We start from the raw sequence: 26274 nt of genomic DNA, 5'->3' as shown, positions 1-26274 counted from the left end.
ACACACCATGGAATGGGACAATTCTACTCTATTCCAAAGAGAGAAATGCTGTGCATGGCACGACCTGTCGCTACTCTTAAGGTATTATTTATTATGATGGCTATTAAGGACTAATTCTAAAATTACTATTCACATAATACACAGAGTGGGAGTCCTAAAAATCACTTGAAAGTTGTGTATTGTTTGTTATTAAGCGCTGCAGCAAAACAAGCACACATTTAGAGCTGAGCTGAGACTTGGATAAAATGACACTTGGTTAGCAAATACCACTTTAAAAGTATGAAGGAAATAATAACTCATATAACTAATAATAAAACAGCAGTGTGGGAGTGTTGAGAAACTTACCCAGTAAATCTTAATTTGATGTTGATGCAATTTTGTTTCCATCCTGCTGCCACAAGATGGCAACCCTGCCTTTGTCACCACATGAACAACTTCTAGATACTGTACGTCAAACTTCATATAATACACTCAAAACAGACCTCATTCACTTTATGCACTTTTTATTTGGACCTTCTCTGTATATAGTCTAGTTTGAATATAAAATATTACTTTTCATCTACAACAATTAAAAAAACATGTTCTGTAACTGCTGGACACTGTCACCAGTAATGTTGGCAAGAAACTGCATCAGTTTTTCGCTTGTTTCTAATCTCCAATTACAACACAAGACCTGCTTCCTCATTCAGAAATATGTATGGATACATTATGTGTCATAGCCAGAAATAAATAAGCAAACTGGAAATTAACAACTTTCTTACCATAATTTGAGATGAGATTAGATCATAAAGCAAAAGACAGTAAGAATTAAAATGGTACAAGTAATAATAAAGTAATAAACTAGTCAAACCATGTAGTCTTAGAAAGGCAGAACACTCTGTGTGTCAGTGGATTGTCAACAGAATCAATGTCTTCATACAACTATAGTTGCTATAAAGCTTTATTTCTGTAGACATATACTCATACTGTATGAGTATGATTTTAAGGTACTTAAGTTAAAGAATGATCTGTACATGTCTTCCACTGCTGAACACCTCACAAAATGATCCTGCTCTACTTTTCTTAGCCACTTTACAAAGAATTAAAATATGAACCACTGAACATCCTACCAAACCGCCGCATATATCCGTCTAGTCAATATCACGTCTGATCTTGTATCCAAATCTATTTCTGTACTGAGTGACTGTGCGGGCCCAAATGCTGTCTGTCAACACTTATGATTTGTTTTAGTTTATGTGGATGTAAGACTAGTTGCTTGCGGCAATGAATTAAAGTTTTTATTAAGCAAATTTACTATACACTTTACCTGTGATTGACACCTTAGCTGAAACTGTTGAAATTATCCAGGTAGAATAAACACAACACTAACAATTTGCAAATAGTATGTGCAAGTAGCCTAGTTTTACATAAATGTAAATAATTTGTATTTTAAAAAAACAGGAGTGGAGGTTGGGACAATTCAGCTTAAGGTGCATTTCTCATGAATAGAAGAGCTGGTGTGAGTGAATAATATTATCATCAGACCTTTCATTTTCAGGTTCAACTGTATTACAGTAGTAAGTCAACTTATCCTTATGGTAGACTGCTTACAGATGACACAGCATAGACCTGGGAGGAGATGTCCATGTTGACTAAAATAGTGTGAATCACTCCTGGCAGAAGAAGAATCAGTGCTAATGCAATTCTCTTTCATTTCCTTTCATAAGCACAAATTAGATCAGCATCTCGGAGATGTAAAAGCTAATGTGTTCAGACTGCTGGTGATTTCCCTTGAATTCAACCTCAGCTCCAGCTAACTACTACATTACTCACACCACTTCCCCTTCCCATTACGCCTTGTGTCATGTGCTCATGAATGATCTGACTCCAGGAGATGACCTCATGTGTGGGTGCGAGTGACTGAATGCTCCTTTGAGACATTTTAATTGTTCTGAGATTCACTTTGGTACAAGCTATGGCACATAGTCACTGGTCTGGTCTACATAAAGCCACATCTGATTCAACGCTTGAGGCCTTAAGAGGGTGGCCGTAACAAGTGTTTCACTCACTGTAGGGTCAATCGTTTTTGCCATCCCTTCATTTCCACAAAAAAAAGCCCTTTTTACTTTATGAATGAATAAATGACTTTATTCTGTACTGTAAAGTTAATTGACATTTTGCCAGATTAACCTGCTAGGAGGCCTCATGGCAAAATGAGCTTCTTGCCCCCCCCCCCAACCATCCGGTCCTCCCACTGTCTGTGCAATGTGTGCAGTTTTTCTATGCTGGACAACCATCTGGCCCCAGATTTGCTGTGTGGTAATTTGATTAAATAGAAATATATTTAGGAATATTCAAGATAGAAGCACAAAACTGAAATAATGCCTTGACACAAGATTTTGTGACATGAACCTTCTTCAAGACAGAGCCTTAAGATAATAAAGCACGACCAACCTTACGGCCCTTAACACATCAGTTAAAATTGTGCAGTGGTGGTACTTTTGGTATGATGAAGGCATATCAGTGAGAGAAATATGATTAGAGTAGATTCTCCCGAGAATTTCTTCAGAATAAAATAACTGAAATCAAACTATTCCTCTTTAAATTGGGTTTCCTTCACTCTTCTCCTTACCTGGATGACATCAGTGAGTCCGCGTTCACCACCAGCATCACTGCACCTCTCTCCACGTTTCCAAGTAGCTGCCAGCGAAGATCCTCAGCCTCCTCTCCCCGCTCATTGGTGACACGGGACGCCCATCACAGCTAGACAGCTCCGGGGCATTCCCCATCCGCGTGCTCCGTCGGAAGTGGACGTCCTTTCCCTTTTCCTCCATTGGGCCGAGCCGCTGTCAGTCGATCCCACTCACGGTGATCGCAGTCCGCCTCTCCGGCTCTCTCTGTCTGCTGAGCCCGCCGTCATATTGGCTGCGAGAAGCAGCAGCGACCACGGCGGAAAAAGAAGACCCCCACCATGATGAAGAACGGGCTTTCGCTGCTCTCGATCACTTTAGCCTTTTAAAGACATTTGAGTAGTATTATTTTTTAAAACATTCGGGATGATACCATCAAGTATCCGCGGACGTTTAGTGCTTTTTACCGACACCGTGGTCCGCCAGGGGGATATATGCCTGACTTCTCTTAATAGCCATTTTTTGCAGACAAAGAGAGCTGTTGAATAGAGCTTTCAGAGAGGCACAAGGGTAAGATATGAACTACAGAAACAAACCATCGCCTGTCAAACATGTCACGTTTGTGTACTTCTCATTTCTAGGCCACACAGCATCACTTGGTTTATTTGTGTCATTTTTGTGTCGATTTTTCACAAGCTAACACGCTAACCCCGCTAGCTGGCTGGCTAGCCAAAGCTAGCTTTTTGACAGCTCTTAAGCCTGAATCGTAAGTTAAGCTATATCTGTTGCCAACAAGCAGAACACAATTTAAATGTATTCTGAAATATATTATGTATCTGACTAACCAAGCTAGATTGTCAAACATGAGCGTAGTTAACGTTATCTTCACGGCTGTAGCTACATTTAGCGGTATATTGGGACCATGGTCAACGTTACCGTGTTAGCAATCGGCTAACTTGGCTGGGACCAGGGGAAAAGTGGGGCCTCCAGAAACCCAAAGGCCTTCCTACCATTATAGAGCAGCTAATAAATAACGTTATAGCTCGATAATTGGTTGTCTACTGTTGACATTAGTGACAAAACATACCTGTCATGGTAGCTAACGTTAGTATAACGGGACTGTACTGTTCAACATTAGTTTGTATGGCAAGATAATATTGAAACGAAGACAGTTTATTGTAGGAGTAAATTGAGGTGGTTATCTTTAACCCTAAACGCTGTTTTATTGTTTCCAGTTGTTTTGACTGGATCAATATTAGATAAATCTGTGTTCCTTTGTCTGACACCACAGTTTCTGATTAATTACTGATTTCAAACTACTAACAAAGCTACATAAGGGCAGGATAATTATTATCCAAACACTATATTGTTGCACTCCTGAAGAACAATGCAATATTGAGTTTCAGGTATATGTTTGGTGATGCACCTCTATTTGAAATGCCTATTTTTAGCCAGAAATACATCCTGAGTTTGCATTGTGGAGGAGAAAACACAATAGTTTGCAACATCAACATTGTTGTTAAAATCTTTAGTATTTGTTGAGATTCAAGTGATAGGAAGACAAATGTGTTGTATCAGTCATTTACAGACTCTGTATGGCTTTCTGTCATTCCACATATCTCTCAGAATGCGAGACGCTGCAAATATCTCATTAACTCTGATCTGGTCTGAGCAGTGAAGGCGTCCTCTCTTAATCTTGTCTTCTCTCCAGCCCTCTCTTAGATCAGTGTGATCCCAGGAGAATGGGTGTGTTGGCCTGCCGGAGAGCAGAAGTAGCCTAGTTCTGTTGCAGGGCAGCTTTAAATGGTTGTGGACTGGAGCTCACTATTGGTTTGGCCATTATTATCAATGGTGTTGATAACAACGGCCATAGAGTCATAGAGAATTACATCGGACGGCTGTAGTTAAAATAATCAAGCTTGATTTAGCTGAGCAGAGTGAATTCTTAGCTGAAATCTGCAATATGAGATGCCCTAGCTTTGTGTGTCCTGTTGTAGACATAAAATTTAAATTCTATGTTGCATAAATGTTTAGAGCAGGAACTTGATTGTAAGTTATACTTGTCACTACATGGTTGCATGTGCTTTGTTGATTTGTCTGATACTAGTGTACAAGGGCATGCAATGGTTTATGTTACAGTCTTTGTATGAATTAAATGCATTGACCTGAAAGATAGTATTTTAATTTATTTTTTAATTCTATGTCTAATAAGAATGGAGCCACGCTAATGAGAACAGCATAAGGGCAGATAAGCAAACTAACACTGTAGCAGACACTGGCAGAGTTCAGTTCTCAGTGGTCTTTTCATAACATTTGTAGTAACCCATTCACAAAAACATTTGTACAACTACCAGCTTTCTGTCTCATTGCTTGCCAGGTTACATTTTTAAATCCCTTCTATTTATTATCAATTGATAGGGTACATGGACAAGGGTATATTGGCTAGCATGTTTTGTTTTGTTTTTTTCTGTTTGGGGACCTCCATAATTGCAAATGTGTAATGGGTTCATTATAACATTGTGACAACAGTCATAGTGTTTAGTTATTGGTGTATTTTAATCGTACTTTAACGGCACAGTTAGCGTTTTGGAGAGGCTGGACCCTAGCCCTGTGTGTTGTTAACTAGAACTTCTCATTGTTTGTATTTTTGACATGATTAGCCAGCTGAGGGATAAAACACACCAACCCCGATGGAAAATCCAGCCTCACAAGATGTAGCTGATATGACATTAGCCTCACAATTCCAGTTCATCTGGGAGGAAAGACAGCAGGGTGTGAACATGTAGCTTTAGTCTGTAGATCAGTGTCTTCCTGTTGACAATAAAATTACAGAATCAAGACAAATGCTGGTACATTTGGGTTGTGGCTGGTAAGACTTTTTGCTCCAACAAAAACTTTGACGGTTGAAAGATGGTTGTTTGCATGTTTTGCTTTCTAAAATCGAATTGGCTGGACAAATTGTTCAAGTACATATCGAGTCGTGTTGTCTTTGATAAAATCTCTGATTGCCTGTCTCAAATCAGGTAGTTTGAGCCTGATTTAGGATTTTCATAAGGAATTGTCAAGACTATTAATATTACCACCATACCATCACCACACTGAAATCATGTATAAATAACTTAAGTAATACTGCGGTTAAAATGCATTGTGTGGTATTGTAGAGATACACTACTCCCACTTTTTCTCTCCCGTTGTTGATACCTAATTTACTGATGTCCAGTACAAGTCTAATACCAGTGCTCTTTTTTCCTTCTCCATCTGTATACCTCAGTTTACTGTAGAATCTGTTATAATGTGTATGACATAAGGCTGTAACTACATGTCACCTCTTACCTAAATGTGGAGATGTTTCACATTATTATTTTTAGGTTTGAGCAGATTTTAGTGCAGTTCCAGAAGGTTTATAACATTGTATTTAATGTTACAAATTTTACAATAACAGTGATTAAGTGACATTATTTATTTATTATTCCCATCACTAGGGATGGGAATTGTTAAGATTTTATTGATACCAATGCCATTATCACTTCTGCTTATTGGTCCAATTCTTCATTGATTCCCGATCAAGGTCTACGTAGGGTTTCAGTGTCAATGCACCTGTTTTATTATCTCACTGCTTATCAATGACCTTGCATGCTGATGAATATATGAAATATAACTGGTAGAGAAATGGTCTGGAGCCAAAAGTTAACTGCATTAATTAATCAATTAATTAATTTGGAAGCATCGTACAGTCTCCTGTCTGTATAAGAATAACAAAATGAGCAGGAGGAGGAGGAGGAGGAGGAGGAGGAGTGCTCCGCTGTGTTATTAACGTCACATCTTCAGTGGAGAGCAGCCTCTCTGCTGCAGCGTTAGCTCCGGGGAAAGCTATCGTTGTTTAAGATGCTGAATGGGTGCAGATTTTTTGAGGTAAAACAGACTGAGCACTGAGTTATTTTCTTCTATATTTCTATTCTCTTTTCTTTTTCTCGCCTCATGGTTGGTTTAAGTTGTTCAATGCAGCAGTGTGTGTTGGTCAGTCGGTCTCGTTCGCTACTGCTGATCGCTGCTCCGCTCTGCTAAAGTGAGTCTCTTGAGTGACGGCGTAGAAAGTTCACAATACACTTCACATTTGTCTCGCAAAGGTAATTACTGACACATTGAATCAAAAAAATGCTTGCAGCCGCTGCCTTTTTTGAAGATGAATTACAAGATAGCAGAAGATAACTCTAGCATGTATGCAATGTAGACAGTCTGGAGGCTGCACCGCCCTTGCAGTTGAGTTCCGCCTTTTTTGGATGCCTAAGTATCGACTAGAGGAATTGATAAGCTCGGAGGCATACGATTCTGATGGATGGGACAATTTGGAACCGGTTCTCAACTGGCACCGGTTCTTGATTCCCATTCTTACGCATCACTAATCATCAAGAACAATTTTAATATATTTAAATCATCATGTTGACAGTTGATGTAGTAAGACTTCTTTCTACCAAACCAATAAAATGATTACAACGTGAAGGTAATTACTAGGAATGGTAATTATTAATCAGTCATCACTGTTAAGAATTTATTCGATCAAGATATGCTTAGTTGGCACAGCATTATGTGTGCATCTCTGGGACATCTGAAGGTGCATGCAGTTGAGATACGTGCCATAACGTGAGAAACTATGATCAAAGCCCGTGCTGTGGGCACAGTGCCAGTGGCTTTCCATACGTCAGGAATGGCACAATCAAAGGTGTTGCTTACCTTCAGGACATGCTGTAGGAGTTGGCTCCTCTTACCTGCAGCGCTTTGTCTAAGACGTTCATGGTGACTGCTGCTTGTACCGTTCCTTAGGATTCCCAAACATGATGGACTGATGCACAGTTTTTAATCAGTGTACAGTGATTGACATTTGACCATATACATATCCTCACGTTCTTAACTTCAAATGTGATGTAAGCCTGTTGGGATCGGGCTACCCATTTCATTATTGACACTTAATAAAGATGTTTGAGGGCCACAGTCCCTTTTCAATGCAGCACTGATCAACTGACAATAATCATGTAAAAGTAGCAAAATAGAAAGAAAAAATATTTGTGTGCAGAAGCAGGAATATCAACCTTGAGGACAGCATTATATCATTCAATTAATTCACTTTTGTTTTGCATGCATGCTACAAAAAGTCATGTAAATTAAGTATTCATTAAAAAAAAAAAACATACATTTTGTATATTACAGGGTTAATAATATGGCCAACAGTTGATAAGTAGGTGCAAGCATCACAAACCTGTGTTTCTGCCCAGTGTTGCAGACCTTGGAGCTGAGTTTCAGCATACCATCACTGCTACTCTAGCAATATCAAAACTGACGTTTAGAAAATTTAAAAATGGAAGTAAATTAGTTTGACATTTTTTTTATGCTTGATATGAATGGTAATGCTGTTGTGAATGTGGGCATATAGGAAGAAAAAGTATGGAAAACAAAAATTTAGATGAATCAAGAATTGTTTTGTAATCAGATGTAGTTGCAAAATAACTCCCCGGCCACAGCTGGTAGCACTCAACAATTTGCTAAGAAGTATTCTGAGTGGATAAGTGTGTGTGTGTGTGTGTGTGTGTGTGTGTTAGAGAGAGAGTGTGTGTGTGTGTGTGTTGGGGGGGGGGAGGGGGGCATAGCAGTGATGGCATAGGCTTCATTGTTTATAACTGAGATGGAGTACAAAAAAGCTTTAAAACAAACGTTTCAAGTTTAGTGATTGTAATCATCTTTGAAGTGCTGCATGCAGATGTTACTATGATGGAATCCATCACGAAAATAATTCCTAACTGATGAATTTGCTGACTTGGAATTTGGTGCTGAAAAGCATGTGGATGCTTCGCCAGTTGTGTTTTAAAGAAGTTAACCATGACATCAAAATATTCTTTGTGAGAAATCATTTCTGGTTTATCACTGGAGCGCTGTCTCAAGCCAGCGACGATCAAAGTATAAAAAGTATAATCGGTTGCTGTGTGTTTTTGTAGTGGCACAACCCCTTGAGAGAATGAAATGAAGACGTCCGACGGACCGGACAACGCACAACCCTCACTCAGGCTTAGTGTGCAGATGCAAATGGAGCAGAGAATAGGGGGAAAAAACCACAACGAATGAGTCATGTCACATTTGGTAGTGTAGCTTAGCCGTATGAATAAGACATTATTTTTCATAGCAACAAATTTAGCGCAGGCTGTTTTGTAGGCGTATAGCTAATGACTGTCAAGTGGAGAGACATCATCTTTTGTGAGTACAAAGCAAGTCAATAAGTGGGATGACGTCATGAGTTTGTTAGTGATAGCCCTTGGAAGTACCCTCGGCAAATCAACTTAATCAGTCATGTGCTGAAGACCAATCTGGTTTCCTGTGCATCAAAGAAGCCTTGTCTATCACAGCTGACTGTGCAAATCCATAATGTCTATATCAATATTAAACTTCCCTGCACGCAGGTTGACATGATGCCTGCTTTTAGCCCAGAAGCAGATTGAGTTTGCTTATCATAAAAAAAGATGCGGGAAGGAGTGAGATAGATTAGCCACAGAGATTCAAACATCATTTGTTGTGTGGCTGTAGCTCAGTGAATAGCACATGCAATTAATGCAAGACAGGGATAGGAATTAAATTTCCACCCAGACATAAAACAGCAAAAGATGAGTGTGAAGACTTTTATTATTGCTTTATTTTATTTTATTTATTTATTTATTTTTTAACCTTTTCAGACAGTATGGTTTAGGCCGTTTTGCATATCGGAAATTTTTACATTTTCTCTTATTGCTGCAATGATTTGGATTCACCTCAAAGTGTAAAATGTGTACCCAAATAAAATGCATGAAGTCCAGAAACAATGTTTGAAACGGTTAAGGAAATACAGCATTATCAAATCCTTGTAAGTTTTGTTTTTGGCAAGCCACCTAGTGAACCTGTGGTGACTTTGCTCACAGTAAAATGTGATTCATTCAAATACCGTTTCTGCCACTACTTTCACATCCCTGTCAAATTGTAATAGAGTGATAAATCAACTGCATATGAGAATGTGTATGTGCATATACATGTGCCCTGTATGCTGCTGTTACAGGGAAAGTTTTTGGTCAGGTCTAGACTGGCTCTGTAATACAGTACATACCAGCAGATCAGCTGTGAGCAGATCCTGGGTTCATTTATAGCTGTGGCCTTGTGTCCCTGCACGTCTGCCTGGCAACTCCTAACTCTGCTGTTCCAACTACTCAAGCTCACCCACCTCTCAGACACTTTGGCCCCGTTATACTCACACCACGTGTAATTACTAGATACACGGCAGTCTGGGGAATTAAATGTAGGACATTCTTTATGTAGCTTGTGCCTCAGTGTTATATGTAGACACCATTGCTGTCGCGAGATTTCTCTACCTTTGACTTAATCAGTTTTGTCTCCTGTTATCTTCAGGTCCCAGGGGCTCCAGTTGATGAAGAAAGTGAGCAACATGTGGAGCAACCTGAAGAGCAAATGCCAAACACTCTTTCACAACAACAGTTCAGGACCCAGTGAGAGCAGGGTTGAGGCAGATGCCGTCCACTGTGTGGTGGATCTCGGCCAAGGAGGCAGCTCAGGTGAGGCTCAGGCATCAGGATCCTCCAGCCCATCAAGGAGCCTCCTCCCAGTGCCAATGGTAACAGCAGGACGCCGCCATCACAACTGTGTGTCGGACATCCCTCAGCTAGTAGAGATCACTATTGACAAGGACACTGAGGATGTTCGAGGGGGATCAGGGGGTGTTCCCCTGGCCCGGAGAGACTCCTATTCCCGTCATGCTCCATGGGGGGGCAAGAAAAAACACTCATGTTCCACCAAAACCCAGAGCTCTCTGGAGGCAGATAGGCGGTCTGGGCGCCTACGTGGGAGCGGGAACCGTAGGGACAGGCGTTATGGAGTCAGCTCCATCCAGGAGATGAGCGACTCTGTATCTGGAGGACGTAGTCTGAATGCTCGGTCGTTGCGTCAGCGGCTAAGTGATACTGTAGGGCTGTGCTTACCGCTGCCAGCTCGCAGACGCTCGCGCTCATCTAAGAACCCTGTCACCTCCAAACGTAAGATTCACCTGACGGAGCTTATGCTGGAGACTTGCCCCTTCCCACCAGGCTCAGACCTTGCCCACAAGTGGCACTTGATCAAGCAACACACAGCACCGGTCAGCCCGCATTCCTCCACTGCCCTGCTGGATGCCTTTGACCCGGCCCACCCCTCTCCTGAGGATGAGGAGGAACGACTGCGTGAGCGTCGCAGACTTAGCATCGAGGAAGGTGTGGACCCACCACCTAATGCACAGATCCACACCCTAGAGGCCTCAGTGCCAGGCTCCTCTCTCTACAAACTGGGACCAAAGATGGCTCCTGGCATGGGAGAGGCCTCTGGGGAAGGCCGGGCCTCAGGGGCCAGCAGCTCTGGGGGTGCTGGATCATCAGGGGCCTGTGGGCAGGTATTGGGGGCTACAGCGTCAGCCCAGGACTGTGACTCTGAGGAGGATTCGACCACCCTCTGTCTACAGGCTAGGAGGCCCAAACAGAGGCATGCCTCTGGGGATGGTCACCTGAGCCGGCAGCAACCTGGGCCCTGGAAGGTGCACACCCAGATAGACTACATCCACTGCTTGGTGCCGGACCTATTGCAGATCACAGCTCTGCCCTGCTACTGGGGCGTGATGGACCGCTATGAGGCTGAGGCACTGCTGGATGGACGGCCAGAAGGCACCTTCCTGCTGCGTGACTCAGCCCAGGAGGACTACCTCTTCTCCGTTAGCTTCCGCCGTTACAACCGCTCACTGCACGCCCGCATCGAGCAGTGGAACCACAATTTCAGCTTTGACGCACATGATCCTTGTGTTTTCCACTCTTCCACCGTCACAGGACTGCTGGAGCACTACAAGGACCCCAGCGCCTGCATGTTTTTTGAACCGCTGCTTACAGCGCCTCTCCATCGGACCTTTCCCTTCGGCCTGCAGCACCTGGCACGAGCTGCCATCTGCCGCTGGACCACTTACGATGGTATAGGCTCTCTGCCGCTGCCCCCTGCCTTGCAGGACTTCCTCAAGGAGTATCACTATAAACAGAAAGTACGAGTTCGCTGGCTGGAGAGGGAACCGCCACTCAAGGTCAAATAAGGCGGGTTTCTCCATAGCCGGTACACACACTGCAGGAGGATTACAGAACTTGAGAAATTCCTCGTTAGCCAATTAGAGGCTATACTGACATGGCTCTCTTTCTGGTGGGGGATGGAATTAAAATGTAACAAGCTATACAAGATTCATTCTAATCTTTGTTTTAGTTATTACTTACATCACAGAAAATACATATGATTATATTCAGTATAATGCTGTCTGGCAAGCACATGTTTTTGTGTTGAACAGGTTTTTTTTTTTTTTTTTTTTTTTTGACAGGGAGGGAAGACACAAATATCAGTGCTTTGTGTCTTTTCTCTCCCGCTTTGTGCTAAATGTCTGCCTGATCCCACAACATCACCCTGCCTGTAGACCTGCCTGCATGCCTCCCTGTTCATCCCAAATTGCTGTTTAGGCCCACATGGCTACATTGTACAGTTCACTTTGTGCTTTCTCTATTTTTTTTCTTCCTTAGCTTGTCAAAGCACCTAGTGGAGCACCTTCCCAAGAGGTGTGTGGGTTGAGAGGGCGTCTGGAGGTGCTATTGGTATATTGCAGTCAGAGCTTGTCCCATGGATAAAGCTACATAAGGCACATTCTTTGCCATCTCTTTGCACGCGAGCATCAGCTAAGCCAGTGACAGGGACGGATTCTGAGAGGGTCCATAGAGTTCAGGACAGTACATCAGGGAAATGAAGTGCTTTCTAAAGACTATCGATTAGTCCTTTAAAAACACTAGTTCCTCAATAAGCAGTAATAGTGAATGATGAATATTGAATCAGTCTACTGTGTCGTATTTAGTAAGCAAGCTAAACTTGTCAACTTTATTCCCGCTGTGCGAAATTGCTTTCAAAACAGGAGGGAGAGATTGTCAGGAAATATTCTTGCCATTGTTAGTTCTCACAGCAGTCTGAGTTCTTCACAGGACACAGGCAAACTTTGTGCATGCTATTGTGTATACATGCACAATTAATTTCTTCCTGTATGAAATTTAGCTCCTAGGGTAGCATTTGAGCAGTCTGGCCTCTTTATGGAATTGTGTTATGGCTTTATAGTGATGAGTTTTACACCGGCCTCCTTTTTAGTTAGCATCTTTTGGTGGCATCTGGCATACAGAAAGCTTTGACCCACTGCATCCAAGTCGGTTAGTTTTCTTCACCAGACACTTGTAACATTGGTGCAGCTAGCTTTGCACTTTGGTTAGAGTAAGGAATGCTAACAAGTCTTGTCAGAGGAACTGGGGCACATGTGACAAGTGGTAGGTGAAGACAATCAAAGAAAGTTCAGAATGCCAGTGTCCCTTTAAACGTGACTGTGAGTTGGTCTGCTGGTACTTCTAGTGAGGCTTGTTAGGGAATGGGGACCCCTTATAGTCAAAGATCATAAATGGGGGAGGACAGCCAGCCTCATATGCTAGACTTTACAAGAATCCACTTGTGAAGAAAGTGAACTACAACTCCCATGATTAGATTGCAGCACCCCTTTCCTCTTTTAATTTATATTTCTTTTATAAAACCGTGTTAAAATGTGTCAAGCAGTTTTTATGAAGAGCACTGTGTTCTTTCCAGTGGGAAAGAAGTGATGTAGCCTTTTCTTGGGAGTTGATGGTGTCACCCACTTTATGGCTCACTACTATAAGGACTCCCCATCAGATCCCCTCATTGCCTGGCAGCATTTGTACTCTTGAGTGGAGGCGGCACTCAGCTGTCGTTAGGTTGGCATATCTTTTGAGAGCTTTAGTTATGTCATCTGAATGATTTTAGCTGTGTGACTTGGAACATAAACACTGCTGGCTAGCTGGTCATTTCTGTCGTGTTCTCATTGTGAAGAGAAAACAAGTGTAACCTATGTGCCTTTTTAGAGAACCATTTGTCTCGTTCCATAATCTAATGCTTTTTAGTCCAAACCTAGAGGTGCTTCAACACAGTCCACTCTGATGCCATCAAATGAGACTGAAGAGAATCATAATGAAGAGGTGCATGAGCTCTAAGCTCACTTACTTATGGTGCACGTTAAATTTCTGTAAAGGATAAACGTTTAGTGGTGCTATGTTGGTTAAGCTATGACAGACTATTGAAACGACTAGTTGTACATTAGTTACATCTGTTCTCACTCACTAATGCATGCATTATGTCTGGTAGTTTTGAAAAAGTATTAGGTTTTTAGTGGGTCCAATTCCAGCCCTACTGTAGCATATGCCAGTGAGAAAATATCCATGTTTGTCCAGCCCTAAACGGTGTAGGTTCTAGTCCGTAACCTGACAAATAGATCCTAATGAGACGACAGGAAGGTCAGTCCTGTTCCATGAGCATTTTTATCTGAATAATACAACTTCTGATAATCATGCCCAACTTATTTGTCAGGAAAGTGTTAGAATTAATTAATGAGCAACGGTCTTTGTTCTCACTTAATTAGTAGTAAATACACATTACCTAGCTTTCTAACAAATTCAATTAGTTGAGCTTTTAATAAAAAAAAGAAAAGTATGACTGTGGGAAGATGAGATGGGTGGAGATGAGCAGATTGGTTCCCTTAAGGCATTTAAAGATAAGTTTTCACATAAATATAATTGAGTGGAAAGTATGTAGATGAAACCCCTACAGGTAATGTGTAAAACTAAAGTATTACAGCTGAAACACGCATGAGATCATGATCACTGGAAAGGTAAACCTCTTAACTCCTCAAACTAGCTCATATTTTAGTCTGTGTGTATTTGTGCTCTTTTGTCTATCAGCCCACCCATATGTTAAAGGTTATTTGAATCCTCATCAGTGAGGATGAATCATGAACAAATGTCAGTGCATTTTTATTTTTTTTTTGCCCATGAATATCTAAGAGTCTGTGACCAAAGCCAGCTACCAACTATGTGTATTAACTAGTAGGCTTATGCTTATTGCTGTGCTCAGTAGTGTTAAAACTAAGCTAAATTATATTTAAGCTTTACCATCAAGTCAAAGCTAGCTCCATACTTCAGTATGTAAGACTGCTCTTTGTTAAAACATGTTCTCGGGGGAGAACTCGGTTCTGTCAAGTTCACACCTGAAAACCAAACCCTGAAACTCAACATTGCACACCTTTTCTCTCCAAACCGTTATCTTCTTCTCACATATTTATCAGGCAGGCAACAAGACTTTTTTATACAGGTGGTAAGAGATAATTGGCGTAGGTATAATGGTTAACACAAATCTCACTAACCAATATTTGCTTTCTCAACTGCACTGTGAAATCGATCAGAATTTACCGAACATTTCCTCACATAAAAGTCCGAAACATTTTCCACTGCCCCGCACTTTGTTCTCAGAAAACTTGAATACTGCATGTGAATTGCCCATATGTGTTACAGGAGCTGCGGGGGGGTGTTAAGAGGGAGGTTGGCATTTAAGTCGCTTGCATGTGCACTTTTATGTTTCAGGATTTTTAGCATCCACACTGAAAGATATATCTGAAAACCCACACACATCTTACCATCTCTGCCACCTGTCTATCATGCTACTGCCTAGCAATAGCATACAGACCTTCACAGTGCCCCACCCCACTCGCAGGCACTAATCACAGGCTAATATTACCATGTTGGGATATAAATTTACTGGGTACTAAAAGGGCCACTCTGTGTTGCTTTACGGGTGCCGTGTGACTGAGGGAAACCTTTTTTTTATTATTATTATTATATCCAACTCTCCACCTAGCCACATCCCTAACAACACTGTGTTGAAGTGGATGTGACTGTGGTGTTGAGGACTTAAGGCCCCTGTACTCTGTCCACCCCTGTCAGGGCGATGTTAGGCTGAAGTTAACATTACGGAGCAAGAAGGAGAGATGGAGCTGGCTCACTGAGTGCCCTGGCTTCCTGTTGTGGCAGCGGCACAGAGGGCTAGGGATTTTTTGAAGTAAATAGCACTTTAATTGTGTACTTGTGTTCCACAGTGCAGTCAGTGAGTATTAGGACAGCGATGCATTTTTGTTGTGTTGGCACTTTCCTCCAGCATATTGAATTTTAAATGACTGTTAGGTGTTAATTTGAGGGTGTTTACATCCATATTGGGTGAACAGTTTAGAACACACTCTTTTTGTGACACTGCGGGTATATTTTTACCCACAGGCAGCAGTCATTTCGTCCCTATAAAGCTTGTTTTTGGAGCTTTTTGCCTTCAGTTTGGTCCTCCATCATGTAAGACATCCTCAGATGGATTGAGGTCAGGTGACTAACTTGGCCAGTCAAGACCACACTGTTTTTGGCGCTCAGGCTCCTTTGTTGCCTTGTCTATATTTTTGGGATCATTGCTTGCTTTCTTTGACATTAAATGTCAGGATTGTAATGAAATGGAAATTACCACCCTATTGACCTAATATTGATTTGAACACCCTCAAACATACTCAAAACTTGAAAGTCAGCCTTTTAACCAAGCAGTCTTTGTAATGACCAATGTGCCGAGGTACAGCACCGAAACAAAAAAATTTGAAAATGCCTCACTGTCTGAAAACTTGCGGACCACGCTGTATGTGTATTAGCTCAAGATGGCGAGACTTGTGTGAGTGTTAAGAAAAAGCCGGTGGTCCTGAAATATTTCACGTAAATTCAGGCATTGTAAGCTGTGTCGATGGAGCTCGATTCTCCACCATGCTGCAGACTCGGTGCATGCGTGTGTGTTGTGTGGGAGGTATATTTGTGTATGGACAGAGCCACATGGAGGGTTCCAGTGGAGGGGGATGCAGAGTTGACTGTGAGGGGTGATGAGACTGTGACTCCTATGAACAATGCCTCTGTCCCTGTCCCACCCCCCTTATTCTCAGGCAGGCCCATTGCAAGGAGAGTCCCAAGACCCTCTCAACCCAGTTTTCCCCATGGGAAATATCTGACATTAACCGTAGCACATGTTTGCCATATAACCCTTAGATTTAGAAGAAGGAAAAAAAAAAACAAAAACAAAAAAACATTGTATGTATGATGAATGATGGAGTTATGTAATAGGAGCCCGATGAAAAGACATTTTATTCTTCTGTGGTGCATTAACTGTCTGGAACACACATACATTTGCACACACTTACTGTCAACACTTCTTCTGACACCTGCACTACCCCAGGTATCGACACACACTCACAACCCCTCCCCTCCCCCCCCCCACCACCATCACCCCACCCTAAGCCAGGGATGTGTAAACATGGACCACATTTAGCCAGCACCACCTGTCTTGTGTGAAAAACAAAGATAGGTGTTTACGTGTATATTCTATGTTCTTAAAAAAAAAAAAAAAAAATCAACAAAATGCCGTGAATTGAACTATTTTGACCTTATATTGTCATTAGTATGACACTATTTAGCTGCACTATGAGAGCCTCGTTTGTGGCAAGAAACCACTGGGTCTGGTCTGGATGAGAGACAGGCTGGCCGTGTCGCTAGCTGTCCCATTAAACTACAGCAAAACCCCTGGATGTAGGACTCCTACCCCCACCTCGGTACGACTCATGGTTTCAAACAAACTAACATTAAAAAAAAAAAAGATATTTTTAACATTTTTTTTTTCATGTTTCCCATATATATTTTAGAAAGCTGGGTTAAGTGCTATATGCAAACAGAAAAAGATGTATGAAAGAATTATTATTTTTCATTATTACTTCTCCCTAATATGCAATGGAGTGTAGTGTAACAATGGTTGCAATCCTCTGTCACTTTAATGCTGTATGTGCACATTGGTTGCTGTGTGGATGTGGGTGCCGAGGCAACAGGACTTGACAATGATGGGAACTAATGGTTGTCACTCTGCAGAACCGCCGTGTCCCCAGACCGCCTTATTCGTTCTGACCAATCACAAGAGCCCTTTAAATCCGGGGCCACAGCCACTGCCACAGGCTGACCAAGCTGTCGTCAGACGAATATCGCTGTTCCAATTTTCTTCTGCTTTTCCTCGCTTTTTCCTTTCTTTCTTCTTTTATTTTCCTCTGCTGTCAGGTAGGATTTGGAGCGTGTAAATGGCATAATCATGTTCACATTTCACTGTCTGTTCTGTGTATCTGCTTCACCATTCAAAGAGAAAAAAAAAAAACAGTTGTTTTCCAGTATAACCTGTTCATTTTTAAGAGCCGTATGATGCGACACTTGTAGCTGTCACTTTTGGTGCTTGGCTTATGCTTCATTGTCTTAATATTCCAAATAAAACTGTTAAGTGTAATCCACACTGGCCCATGATATAATACTGAGTATGTTTTCTTTATTATGTTGTAGTACATTCCTGGCAGTGCCCATGGAGTGAATGAGGTCGAGGCAACATCTGTGTGTTCGATTTCAGTTCGACGGTGCAGGGCTCAGTATTCAGTAAATACGAAATATATTTCAATGTGTCAAAGTTGCCCACCCTGTGTTGATAACCATGACACATCATAATCAGATCATTGACGGCTTCAGGTAAAAGTCATTTTTAATTCAAAGCAGGTAGTTTCTACCTAAGAAGTTGAGTAAAACTGATGTCCAAAAATGTATTTATGAATCTGAAACGGTGCATCCATTGTCATATCCCCAACCCAAGTAGCTCATGAGGGCAGACTGTATGCAACATATAGTAGTACTATGGTGCGGCCCTGAGTACATATTTGGTGTTTTTTACTTTTGACAATAAAAAGTACTGATTTTGAATTGCTTACACTACAACTGAAATGGCTTTTCCTCCAGTCATCAGTGAATACACTAAAGAGTTAAATTCCCACCAAAAATTTAATGATGTTATTAAACGTAAGTTCAGGTTTTCAGAGAGCAAAATATGACTTTATAAAGCCAAATATGACAAAACTATAAATTCTATTATTACTTTCCAGTACTTTTTGAAAAACACTGAAATGATATCTGGATATCACCATTTGCTCCCCTTTTCAGTTTGAATAGGATTCAAAAACTCAAAAGTCTTCCGACATTTCACCTTACAATATCCTATCAAGAAAATCATTTAACATGGATCCAGCACACTCTCACGGAAATACACTTGTTCTGCAGCTCAAATAAAACAAATTTTCTTCATCACAAAACAGTGTTTTGCTGCAGGTCTGAGTCCTGGTCCAGGTGTTGAAGCCTAAAACTAACATCCACTGCACTTCGCTTAATCAAAGCAAGCTACCAAAATCAAAATTCACATCCAGCAGTTGTTAGTATTGACGAGTTCAAGGGTTGTCACCTGTACCGCAAAACCAACAAAGAAGAAGTGGGTCACCTGTGGCGTGCTGCTGCTGGTTCAACCTTTCTCCCCAATAGATAGTTGAACCCCGCACCTCTCCCTCCCCATCATACCCACCATCAAACTCCTCCACTGTGCCCACCAGTGGCTATGCAGACAGTCACGACCAAGCTGCCTGGAACTTCACAGTTAAGTATTTGTTCGTTTGAAATGAAGTATAAATAGCATGTGGGTTATCGGTTTCAAGTTAGCTACCCAAGGCTAATGAATAATTGACGCTCACCCAGGAGGAGAGAGGCTGAGGGTAGGAGACTTTCTGTGGGCTCAAAGAGAGGACGAGAAAGCAACAAAACTGAGTAACGGACTCGTAAACTTACAACAGTACTCTTGCGTCCATGTTCTCAGAACATACCCTCAACAAGTCCCATTAAACCTTCTGGCGCAACCAGAATAGAAACCAAGCAATAACTCTCCAGCAATAAGTTATGGAATCTAGAGTTGGATGTGGGTCAGTGACGAGAGGAGGAGGATGAAAGTGGAGATGATGAAGGTCCTGTTAGTTTATCTGCAGACCAGACCCACCAGATTTCATCTCAGCGTGGCCCAGTCAGCTCTGTCTGAGACGCCTCCTTTTCAGCCCAGTGTGCAGACGTCCACGCTAAGCACAGCTCTATCTCTGCTTGGCACATTGAGCTGCAATAAGCAGTTGTTGTTGGCAGCAGCATCAAAAGACATGTCAAGGGTGAGAACCATCACACTGCTATCAAGATAAGAGGGTTTGTTTTGTCTGCTGTTCCTGGCCAAGAACTTTATTTTGTGTTTTTATGTCATTTGATAATGAGGGTTCACACACGAACTCAGTACTTTTTTGGTAAGACACACTTATTCAACACGCTTAAATAGCCTGGTTCCACATTAGTGTTCTGGCATGCAATGTACTCGCCACGCTTTACTTTTTTTTGTGTGTGTTTGTTTTAGCGTGTCAGTGAGTGGGAAAGTGGAAAATGTTGTAGCGCAGAAAAATATTTCATGAATGTCAAATGCCATAGATATTAAAGCAATAGTTTGACATTTCAAGAGATACACTCATTCCCTTTGTTGATGAGTGTTAGATGAGACGACTGATAGATACTCTTTTATTTGTCCTCTAAATACGAAGCTACAGCCAGCAGCTCTTAGCCTAGCATAAAAATGGGGGAGACGGCTGGTCTGGCTCTGTCCAAAGGTAGTGAAGCGCCACTAAAGATGTAGTCTTAAAACGTGTCTTTAAAGGGTTTAAAAGTTGTGGTGTGACTATATGCAGGTTTTTGTACAGATTAAGCAAACGAGATGTAACATGTTAATTAGTAAGAGGTTGCTGTCATGAGGTTGCCATTTTGTTATCGAGTGCACATGTGTTGCAGACCCCCCTATTGTAGTTTGTATAGCAGCCTGTTCCTGTCCATGTGCAAGTCTGCAGCTGTCCATGTTGGTATTAGAAGTATGAACAAACCTTAAGTGAGAGTTTAGAGGTGCAGGAACGCAGGTTTTGTTACCTTCGGACACAGTCTAGCTGTTTCCAGTCTTTATGCTAAGCTAAACTAAGCTAAGCTAATCATCTGCTGGTTCCAGCTTCACATTGAGTGGACGAGTGGCATCAATCTTTTCAAATCTCAACAAGAAAGCGAGTAAAAAAAGTGTATTTCCCAAAATGTTAAACTATTTCTTTAAGTTGGAATATGTATTTAGTACTGTGGAAAGATTGTATTTTTAGATTTGACTGTACTGGTAATACCTATGACGCCAGTTTTACAGCCCCATTTTCTGAAATCAGCGGCAGCGTGTGGGGGAAACTTTCCTCCTGTTACACTCTCTTGGGCTCATCTGACTCCTGTCTCACTTGTGAACTAGTTAGGCTTTTCATTTCCTTCACTTCTCGTGCTCTGAGCCCACATTTCTCCCCACACACAGTGCTAAGCCCAGAGCTCAACACAGATACACACCACATGGCTCCCTGCATGTTATCTGCACGCAAACTACAGTAAACTGGCAAGAAGGAGAAGACGAGGAGGAGGAAGAGCATAGAGAGCGAGTAAGAGACACTGCTGCTGCTTTTCCAGCATTGGAGCGCTGCCAAGTCTGTGGCGGCAAAGTGAGTGTTGACCTCCAGTTAACCTTATGCAGATGCACACTCACGCACACACACACACACACACACACACACACACACAGGTGTGCGCTCACACAAGGCTTACATCCATATTTCATAGCAGAAATATATCCGCCCGACAGTATTTTACACCCACTCCCGAGCTCACCTCCCAGTGGCTAAGAGAGCTGGGGAGGGCCGGGCCTGGAGACTGCTCCCCTTCCAACAACCAAGCCAAGAGCAACAGGGCCAATCGCACAATCCTCTGGAGCAGAAGAGTCAAGGCAGACAGGGGCTTAAAGAGGAACCGCAAGATCCATCAGTCAATTTTCTAGCTTTGTCTTGCCTTGCTTCTTGACAAATAGATTGAGCAATAACTTAGCTCTGACTGGACTAATACAGCTGGATCTTTATCACAAGTGCTTCCAAACAGGTTACAGTAAGTGGTAGCTTTACCTTGTGACCTTTGCCCCCTACAAATTCTCAGACCTCCTTGAAAGTTGACTCCCCACCTGTCCAGCATCTGCTAGCCAAATGAAGTCCAGGTTCTGCTTCACATAATCTGATTAAAGCCAAACCCCCATTTATATCCCTCCTCCCCCTGACCGAACCTCCCTCTTCGACACCGTTTTTCTTCGTCAATCTCTCCACCCCTCAGCTCCAGAGAAGTTGGACCACATGTGAACAGTCAGTGAACGGCATCTGGACTGACCTCTTTTTTTTTTTGTTCTCTGGCAGAGACAATGGAAAATTTCAGTGGGCATGTCCTGTTAATTCCTGTCTTTCCCCCCTCCTTTGCGCTTTCTCATTCTCTATTACCGTCTCCCTCCCTGATCCTATCTTAATCTTTCAATCTATATCTGTATGTATGTACAAACGCTCATCCTAACCAATGTTTTGATTCTGAACATATCCAGTTCAGATTGCAAGGGTGTCCTATCCATCCTGTTCTCTTTGGTTCTCTGCTCTCACTTTTCTTCTCTCCCATTCCCCTGTGTCTTTCCCTTCCAGTGCAGTGTATCATTGCTGCTTGGCTGGCCTCCGCATAAACCCTTGGTTCGTTCAGCAGCCATGCTTACTCTCACCCTCGGCCTCCCCGTCGCTCAGCGAGCCTCCGGAAAGTTCTCCTCGCTTGGAGCGCTGGCACTGGGATCTGAATCCATGTATGTGTTTATGGAGTTCTGACAAATTCCTTCCTCCTCACTCCCTCTCTTGCGTTGAAGACTTGACATGCAAGCATTATATTTAAACCCTCATTCCCCATGCAGGCAGAGGCAGTGTGGTGGAGGAGCTATGGGCCTGGAGCTGAAGCTATGGCCTCTGTGGTGGCTGGTGCACCATTATGGAGGCAGCAGGACAGGCGAGCAAGGTTCAGATAGGTCTTGTGGTAGAGCTATGGGATATGTGGTGGGGCTGTATTTTCTTATGGCGGGGTATTGCCTGGGTCATTGGCATTGGGAATACTGGTCACTCTTTAATTAATTGAATTATGAATAAGATGCTCCAATCCACTGGGTATTAGGTTCTCCAGTAGATGTTAAGAAAGTAACTGGGCCTGTGCCTACTTTTGTGTTAACTGGCCCGAGTTGCACCACATTACAGCTAAAGTAAAATATAAGAATGCATAGTAAAGTTACTACACATGATGGTGTACCACATATTGAGTTAATAAATCATTCCCATAACAACCCTTCTGGTATATAGTGTTGGCTACAATTACTACATATATAAAGTTTGAAACAAGACTATAGGCCGCAGTATGCTTCAAACAAAGTCCTTTTTGGATCTTCTAAGGATCGGTTTATGCTTGTTCAGCACTATTTCGTATGGTTTGTTGTCCGACCACATCGGATGTGTTTATAGTTATTTCAAACTGCCGCACTGGCAGAATGAAAACTTGGTCATCATAGAGAGGGTGATATCATTTAATTTACGGATAATGACACATATTTTTGGACAGTTTCTCCTGGAAGGATATTCATAGTGTTGCACTCTGTTGTTCACATTAAAACAGACTTAAATAATTGTGTAAAGAATGAAAAAGAGAGCAAGAGAAAGAAGTTCAAAGCCTGGCTCCTTTCTCGCCTAAACACAGCTGGACAATCACAGCGTCAATTGGGTGTGAATGTCAGATCGTTGGTTTTGGAAAGTTACAGAAATGGCACTACACAGCCCCCCTAACCCAAAGTTGAAAAGGTGTGTTTCCGAAGCTGTTAAACTGCTCAACAGGCAGTTCTGACAGAGTACGATTTATCGTACTGACCACAAAGACACACAAAAGAGTTCATAGAAAAAGATTGGGGAAGCCAGCTATGACTATGACGCTATGATGGCAGTGCTATTTGGCCTCATGTGCGGCCATTCAGTATAAACACTTTGGGGTAGAGTAAAGTTTTAATTTCCCCAAGGGGTAATTTGGGTTACTGACCTTAAGTCCAAGTCAATACATATAAATATCTATTTTGTCTTTAGACGTGGTTGGGCAATATGTTATACAGCCTAGTTTCCTTGAAGCATACTGAGACCTTGTGAGTTTAAAGCCATGCTAGCAACCTTTACAACCCATATGCTGCCCCCATGTAGGCCAAAGTGATTTAAACCTGCAATCATTGATTTTGGCCACCAGGAGGCAGTGCAACAAGTTGACACAACACTGACATCAAATTATAAAGCTGATATGGTAAATGTGTTAGCAAAAAGTTGCCTTTACAATTCCAGCAGATACAGAGCGACATAAACATTCATTTGGAGTTGTGTATTTGGCCACCTGCTGAATGCAAGTCCCATTTCACTCTCCTTTTAGCTCAGTATTTGTCTCCACCAACTCCTGAGGGAAATATCTGGCTCTTTACTTGCTAAATGCTCCACTATGTTCACCTGCTAGCCGCTAACTGTCTATATTGCTGTTTGGTGGTGAGCAGGTACCATATTGTGTTTATAAGAGTGTTTTTTACTGAAAAATGCTACCCTCTAAGTCTGGAAAAAAATGCTGACAAGAGTAGATTGACCAAAACAATAAAGTTGCGGGCCATAAAACCAAAACAAACAGCTGCAAGACACTAAACTAAATGCTACACTGTAGTGATAAAAAAGCGAATGAGAGGGGATCAAGACAAGACAGTGAGAAACAAGGCTGTTTTGCAGTTCCCTTTCTGAGCCAGCTTTCCCAGAAGAGTGAATCAGCTAAGGATGACCACAAAGGAGCCCAGAGGCTTTTCATCCAGGCCCCAGGGTCTCTTCTGGGGAAAGCGGGGGGGCTGAACCACCACTCAACTGTCACACTGGCCCCTCTCTGTTTCCCAGTGACTCACACAGCTGTGGGGCACCAGCTTTATGACCACAACCCACCCAGGTTGTGGAAGGTTCACTTGTTTTGTTAAACATGTGTTGATATATTTTCTCTGGCAGATCTGACGCTGAGTCCCTATATGCTGTTTACATGTTGGTGACATTGTCTGGCAACTATTACACATGTAACTCCAGGGAAATAAACATAATATATGAGCTTTTGTGGTGTTGAATGATCTTCCTTGACCTCATACAGTATGTATCCACTATGAATGTTGTTGATGTTGATGCTGTGCCTAACTACATTTGTAGGGTACTTTATGTGTGTGCTTTTAAGAAAACTGTCTCCAACCAACATACCCTACCAGGATGTTCTGTAGACCACATACTTTTGCTTTCAACAGAACCTTTGCTATTAAGCATTGAAGTAGTTCGCTCCAGTGGAAATTTGAGCAGTTATTTTATCTGCTGTTTCTTGTAATCTTTGTTTGACTAGAAAAGGTTCTTGGAGCTCCCTGCTCTTTTCTAAGCAAGGCACAGCTTCACATCCTGCATGGGAGCTGCCCAAAACAACCACAGGTCATTGAGCAACTCTACTGGAGCTGTTGATTGTTGGGTAACTTGCTCAAGGGCCTCTGCAGATCTGAACCTGTGACTTTTGGCCACAAGTTTTCTATCTACGCACTTTTTCCAAGGTAATCTGACTCAAACATTTGCTTCATCCAATATTGTATAAAGTGTGCAAGTTTCATCCTTTTTTTATCAATGAAGGATAATGCCACTCAATTACAACATGACTCATATTTTATAGTTAATTACTAAGATCTGGGAACACTAAAAGAGTGCGATAGGGCAAGAATCATGAGTGACTACACAATCAGACAAACCCTCGGCACAGCCAAACTTGAAGAGAAAGCAAATGCAAATGGTAAAATTTCTACCCAAACTGTCCGCTGTAAACATCCATCACCCTATACAGATTTCTTTAAATTTTCTTGTTAAATTTTGAACCTACTGTACTTACCGTAGTTTTCCTGTGTAATGGATTATTTCAGATGTTTCAAGTGCACTCACGCCAAATAAAGTGGTTTGGATTATCAGGCTCAGATTTTGGCTTGTTTAAAGCCTTTCTAATCATCTGACTGCTTGTTTCTTGTCCTGCTAGATTTTAACATAGCAATGTCACTATGTTTCCAGATCTATCATAACAGATAAAAATGAAGGCCAAAACTATGAAACTTATCCAAGTGATAATAAATTGGAATTATCATTGAGAGAAGTAATCCTTGTGTTTTTTATGACATTTTATTCTGTCTTCACCTTTGGTCCAATCTGTACTTCACTTCTCAGAGATCATTTGTCAATCAGGTTTGTTCAACCACAGTGGCTCACCATTGCTCATGCTAATTATTCATTACTTATTGTACATGTTATAAACAAACCTGAAACATTAAATGCATCATTTCCTGGCAGTGAAATTTACACAGGAACAAGACTAAACTAGCAGCTCTGTGAGGCTGCACTTCGGCGCAGTGCTGCCTTGAGCTAAATGCTAATGTAAGCTGACATGCTCACAATGACAATGTTGAGATGTTGATGTTTAGCAGGTATAATGTTTACCATGCTCGCCATCATAGTTTAACATGTTAGCATGCTAACATTTGCTAATTAGCACTAAAGACAAAGTACAGCTGAGGATCACCATTTATTTCAGTGCATAGGTCATTCACTGCAATCCCCTCTGCAGCTGCAGCCATGCTGTGATCCACACTGCTTGAATGCACACAGCCATTCTGCTGCCTGTTGAATGTATATTTGTAGAGTGATCTGTATAGTCTACTGTCCAAACTTTGTCTTGCACTCTCTCTTTGCACTGCATGTGAGGTCCTGTGTTTGTACCATATGGGTTAGAATAGTGTACTGTAAAATATGTCTTTGTACCAGTGTCAATATAGATTTCTG

General features: G+C 41.9%; 2 protein-coding genes across 3 annotated transcripts; both read left to right on the top strand.

Moving 5' to 3' along the window:
• Positions 1-2654: 2654 nt before the first annotated feature.
• socs5b (suppressor of cytokine signaling 5b) lies at positions 2655-17925 on the top strand. Its single transcript, XM_044372495.1, has 2 exons — positions 2655-3179; positions 10029-17925. Exon 2 carries the CDS (start codon positions 10048-10050, stop codon positions 11737-11739), a length of 1692 nt encoding a protein of 563 aa, XP_044228430.1. The 5' UTR covers positions 2655-3179; positions 10029-10047; the 3' UTR covers positions 11740-17925.
• Positions 17926-18351: 426 nt separating this feature from the next.
• On the top strand, positions 18352-25480 carry LOC122996801. 2 transcript variants are annotated; one of them, XR_006407082.1, is made up of 4 exons: positions 18352-19638; positions 20847-21027; positions 22036-22187; positions 22293-25480. XR_006407082.1 is itself a non-coding variant. In XM_044372496.1 (3 exons), the coding sequence occupies exons 1-3, from the start codon at positions 19399-19401 to the stop codon at positions 22504-22506; spliced, it is 606 nt and encodes a 201-aa protein (XP_044228431.1). In that variant the 5' UTR covers positions 18352-19398; the 3' UTR covers positions 22507-25480. The 2 variants fall into 2 exon arrangements, 1 of the variants encoding a protein (XP_044228431.1); XM_044372496.1 differs by lacking the exon at positions 20847-21027.
• The last annotated feature ends 794 nt before the right edge of the window (positions 25481-26274 follow it).

Source organism: Thunnus albacares, chromosome 14 (genome assembly GCF_914725855.1).
Source record: "Thunnus albacares chromosome 14, fThuAlb1.1, whole genome shotgun sequence".
Lineage (NCBI taxonomy): Eukaryota > Metazoa > Chordata > Actinopteri > Scombriformes > Scombridae > Thunnus > Thunnus albacares.
This window is presented reverse-complemented; position numbering and strand designations above follow the sequence as displayed.